At 53.0% G+C, this 5,378-nt stretch overlaps 1 protein-coding gene across 2 annotated transcripts; it reads right to left on the bottom strand.

Moving 5' to 3' along the window:
- Nucleotides 1-471: 471 nt before the first annotated feature.
- Nucleotides 472-5,378, bottom strand: LOC109440029 (CMRF35-like molecule 6). 2 transcript variants are annotated; one of them, XM_074319855.2, is made up of 4 exons: nt 4,970-5,378; nt 4,071-4,406; nt 1,526-1,649; nt 472-913 (listed from the first exon to the last, which is right to left on the bottom strand). In XM_074319855.2, exons 1-4 carry the CDS (start codon nt 5,028-5,030, stop codon nt 766-768), a joined length of 669 nt encoding a protein of 222 aa, XP_074175956.1. In that variant the 5' UTR covers nt 5,031-5,378; the 3' UTR covers nt 472-765. The 2 variants fall into 2 exon arrangements, with proteins under 2 accessions (XP_074175956.1, XP_074175957.1); XM_074319856.2 differs by having other exon boundaries at nt 1,526-1,583; nt 4,970-5,374.

The following is a 5,378-nucleotide window of genomic DNA, read 5'->3' on the forward strand; positions in this document are numbered from 1 at the left end:
CCTCAGAGAAACAGAGTAGAGTTGTGGTTACCAGGGACTGGGGGTGTGAGGAAATGGGGCGATATTGGTCAAAGGGTAGAAACTTGCAGTTATAAGATAAATTCCGGGGTCTAATGTACCATGGTGATGCTAGCTACTGGTACTGTATTATATGCCTGAAAGTTGCTACGAGACTAGATCTTAAGTGTTTTCACCACAAAAAAAAGAAATGGCAATTATGTGACATGAGCGAGATGTTCGCTACCTATATTGTTAATCACTTTGTATTTAAAATAAATAAGTGAATCAAATCAACACATTGTACACGTTACACTTATACAGTGCTGTCTGTTAATTATATCTGAAAAACGCTGGAAAATAAAATAAATTAACCTTGGGGACCGTTATAAACTACAGGGATACTCTCCGGAAACACGTATATATACATATGGCCAAACCATGAAGAAAACAAGGCGATGATGAATATGAAAGTCAGGTTGGCTCCCTCAGAGGAGGAGCTCAGGGCAACAGGAGTATTACTGCTCTTTACTACTTAAGGTACAAGGTGGCCACACAGTGTGGAAGAGTCTTCCTGGCTTAAGGAGGACGCACTTATTAGACACGTGTTTGTACGTGTCTGATACGTTGCAAGAAAAAGCTTTCAAAAAGTTTACAGAATATTCTGACAGAAACGTGGACAATGACATTGGCTTTATTAGTCAGAAGATCATTTCCATCCACCAGAGGGGCTGGGTTCCCGGGCGGGGCATCGATGGGCGACAGGTGTTACTGGTTCTCACAATCAGCCTGGTTCCCCCTCCACCCAGAGCTCTTCTGAGGCCTGTTCACCCAGAGGACAGCACTGAGCATGCTCAGGAGCAGGGGCAGCTCCAGGAAGACCATGAGCAGGAAGTAGACGTCACTGAGTAAGGACCTGCAGGGGACACAGTGATACACAGTGAGCCACATCATCAGGGGGAGGCCCTGGGGCCTCCACTTTCCTCCAGTCCCTGAGCCCCGATCCACGGCCACGATACTCCACATAGAGATCAACCATGGACAGGGCGGCCCCACTGGAAGGGCCACCGCTCCCTGCCTGTCTGCCTAACAAGTGCCCGTGAGAATTACAAGTGCCTGGCTCCTCCAATCCTGCACGTCTCCACTCAGGCGTCCTCTAATCAGCGAGGGCTCCCTGATGGTTGTGAGAATAGCAAACCCCACCACCCTCCACAAAGCTTCCCCAGTGATGTCTTTTCTCCATAGTGTTTATCACGAACTGGCATATTCATATGTTAACATTTGTGTGATTTGTTCACTGTGTGAATTCCCCTTAGATCACAACTCCTGTGAGAGCGGGATGGTGTCTGGGTGGTTCATGCTGTGTCGCAAAGCTGAGAACACCTGGTCGGAGTGTCACAGTTAGGTGTGGGACAGGTAGGTAAATGAGGAACCTGGATGAGGGGGTGACACCCACATCCCACAGCCCCAATCTCGCCTAGAAGAGAAATTACCCAGGTGTCAAAGTCTCCAGAGGCAGACCCCTTACCGAGGGTGTTGGCTGGGGTCCAAGGTGTCCTGTCTGGTCATGTTGGGCCACGTGGTCGCTAGCAGAGAGGACAGAGGGCCCAGGTTACTTGTGAAGACCTTTGTGCTGGGGGTTTCTGTGGGGGCTAAGGGAGAAGCACACGTCTGGCCCCGTGGCCTCCCCCTGAGCCCCCCACTCTGTCAGCTGTGTGGCTCTGACTCAAGCAGTCAAGGTCACTCAGGCTATTGGACAGATGTGCTGTGTCCCACATCTCGAGTGGCCACAGCCAGGACTGACCAGCAGCTGGGCCCCCTCTCCATGGGGTGCTCTGCTCACCAGGGGTTTTGAGAGTCTGGAAAGAGCCCTGGGCTCCAGGTCACAGCCCAGCCACAGTCACACCTTCCTCCTCCTCGTCCACCCTGCAGGGGATGGGCTGACGTTTACTCTGTAGCGACTGACTGGGTGGTGGGGAGGTAGGGCCCTCGGGCACGTCTGACAGCAGGCGTGACGCTCAGATGAGACAGGGCCTGAAGCAGCGTGTGCACGGACAGCACCCCGCAATCCCTTAGTACATGCTATGGCTGAGTGTTTGTGTCCCCCAAAACCCTTTTGTTGAAAATCTAGTGGGGCATGGTGTAGGAAGTAACGCATTTGGGGGGTGATTAGCTCATGAGTGTGGAGACCCCATCCACGGGATGGGTGTCCTTATAAAGGGCCCTCCACCCCGTGAGGATACAGCAAAAGTCTGCAACCCAGAGGGAGGCCCTCGCCCCCATGCTGACCTGCTGACCGGGGGCTTCGGCCTCAGGCACTGTGACCTGTACATTCTGTTGCCTATAAGCTACCAGTCTGGGGGATTTTGTTACCACCGCCCGAATGGACTAAGCAGGTACACTCAGCCCCCAAAACTGTCAGCCAGGCCTATGGCCTCGGGCGGCCACTACATGGCTCTGTGGGGGAGGGAATGAGCGGAAAGAAAGATCTAGAGAGGCACACTCCAGGTGGACCCCACGGAACATGAGTGAACTGGACAGACCCCCTCCCACACACCCAGCCGTATCAGTGGATTTTCAGTTCCTGAGTCTTAAACAGAAACGCACAAAGGGCACATGAGGACACCTCCCTGCGAGAGTGAGAAACTAAGACCCACAAGAAGGAAGTCAGAGACAACGGCAGAATGAGACGCAAAGGAAAATGGACACAGACACACGGTCTTGACTCGGTTCTTGGGATAAAAACCAATGATCTGTCGAAGAGTTGTTTGGAGAACACGTTAGGACTTTGGGGGCCATGGCACCTAAGAGCCCATTTAATCATCTTCTTCGCCTTTATCTGAGGGAGGTATTTTCAGGGGTTTCTCTGGGTTCCCTCTTGTGGATGCGAGGTCTGACAATTAAGTTTGCGAACTTGTTGCAATGATGTTGCTAACCTTTCTTGATATCAGAGGGATTATTCATTATGAATTTGTACCAAACAGTTACCCGAGTTTACTATTTGGAAGTGCTGAAAAGGCTGCATAAAAATGTTCGACGACCTGAACTTTTCGCCAACAATTCATGGCCCTTGCATCACGACAATGCACCAGCTCACTCGGCGCTGTCTGTGAGGGACTTTTTAGACAATAAACAAATAACTGTTTGGAACACACTCCCTACTCACCTGATCTGGCCCCCAATGACTTCTTTCTTTACCCACAGATAAAGGAAATATTGAAAGGAAGACATTTTGATGACCCTCAGGACATCAAGTGTAATACGACAGCTCTGAGGGCAATTCCAGAAAAAGAGTTCCAAAATTGCTTTGAAGGTTGGACTAGGTGCTGGCATTGATGCATAGATTCCCAAGGGGACAACTTTGAAGGTGACTGTAATGATATTCAACAATGAGGTGTGTAGCACTTTTTCAAGGATGAGTTTGCAAACTTAATTGTCAGACCTCGTACAAGGTGTCACAGAAAAAAGGGGAGTTATAGGGTCAGCCTGAAGGGGTAGGGTGGTCCCCAGAACATCAAAGGAGCCCCACAAGGGACCTTCTGTGCCCTTCTGGCTGCAACAGACCCCCAGGCCCACAGCTGTGAGGCTGGTACCTCATCAACCATCCATGACACAGTGATGTCCTCTCATGGACCAGGTCAATGGCAGCCTGGAGAAAATGTTCCAGCAGCACCATTCCCACAGGGATGACCAACAGAGGTGCCAGAAGGAAAAGAGGGTTCCCTTTAGAGTCACATGGCTCTTGTGAGGACAGGAAGGCAGCATGTCCCCAGAGTCAGGTCTGTTCCCACCCTGCCCCACCCAGGAAAGACCCAGGCCCGAGACCCACAGAAACATCCAGGGTGTGACCCACAGATGTGTCTAGGACAGCCCGAGGTGTGCGTGTCACTGTCTGTGCAGAGAACAACTCTCTCTCTCTGTCTCTGTCTCTGTCTCTGTCTCTCTCTCTCTCTCCTCCCCTTCCCCCCTCGTGTTTTTCTCCCAGTCTCTGATCTGATTCCTGCCTCTGCTACACCGACCTGAGACCCTTCAGGTGCCCCGGAACTGGTACAATGGGAGGGTATGCGGCTCACCTGGGAACACAGACACCTTAACCTCGAACATGGGGTCCTTAGACCATGGTATACTGATCCCACACATGTACGTGCCTCCATCTTCCTCTGTGAGGTTGTCCAAGGTCACTGTGAAGGTGAGGTTTGCTGGATCATCCCTGATGGACACGGGGCCGCTCTTCACTTCTCTCTCTGACTTTGTCGTCTCCACAATGTTCTTCGGTATCAGTGACGAGCATGAGTCTTTGCACCAGAATTTGATATGTTTTGTGAATTCCTCCTCGTACCGACACTGCACGCTCAGGGATCCCCCCACAGTGCCCGTCACGGTGTGGGGGCCACTCAGAGACAAAGAGCCTGGAAGACACAGCCACGTCCCGGCTCCTCACCAGATGTGCCAGGGTCGGGGTGTTCTGGGGTGCGGGTCCCTCAGGGCCCTCAGGGGCTGGAGGCCATGTCAGGGATAGGCCTTCCCTCAGACCAGGCAACGGGATGAAGAGGGAGAAGCTTCCCCCTCACAAGGTGGCACAGGGGGAGGGTGTCCATGGAGACAAGAGGGGGCCTATGGTAAAAACTGTGTGTGTGTGTGTGTGTGTGTGTGTGTGTGTGTGTGTGTGTGTGTGTGATGTACCCAGACCTCATCTCTGACTGTGACAATTAGGTGACCATCACAGCTTCCCTCCCCACCAGCGCTACTCTGTCCAGGGCAGTGGACGATACTCACCTGCTTTATGCACTGAATCCCCGTGGATGCTACTGAGGCAGGTCCTGACCGCTCCTGGAGCTTCCCTGCCTCCCTGCCCCTTGCCACGTCCTCCCTCCCTCGTTCTTCTGGGCACTCCTAGCTCCTCACCCCACCTCCACCCGGGCCCTTCCTCTCTCCCACACCCAGAGCTCCCCACCCAGGCCCGCTCGCTCACCTAGGACCTGGAGAAGGAGCAGGGCTGAAGGCAGCCATGCAGCCCCAACCCTCAGGGTCATTGCCCAGCACAGATGTCACCTGCAGAAGCACCAGGCCCTGGACGTGGATGAGACCAAGTCTCCTCACAGAGGTTCTGATGTCCGTGTCCCCAATTCTGCCTTTCTGCGCCCCTCTGCTTCCTTGTCTACTCTGGTTTTGAGTCCGATGCTGGAGCTGGTCAGGGTGCAGGAAACTCAGGGAGAGAAGCTGTACAGGCTGGTGCAGACCCCTGGCTCTCGGTGTCCTTGGCTTCTCTGAGTCCCAATGACTGGACAAGACCAAGGTCCTTCCTCATGGCCCACAGCTGCTCTTCTTACTGTGTCACACCCGAGAGCCAAGCGGGACATTTCCTCCTCAGTGGGGCGTTC

This window comes from Rhinolophus sinicus, chromosome 12 (genome assembly GCF_057876585.1).
Source record: "Rhinolophus sinicus isolate RSI-liver-muscle chromosome 12, RSI-T2T, whole genome shotgun sequence".
NCBI classification, from domain to species: Eukaryota; Metazoa; Chordata; class Mammalia; order Chiroptera; family Rhinolophidae; genus Rhinolophus; species Rhinolophus sinicus.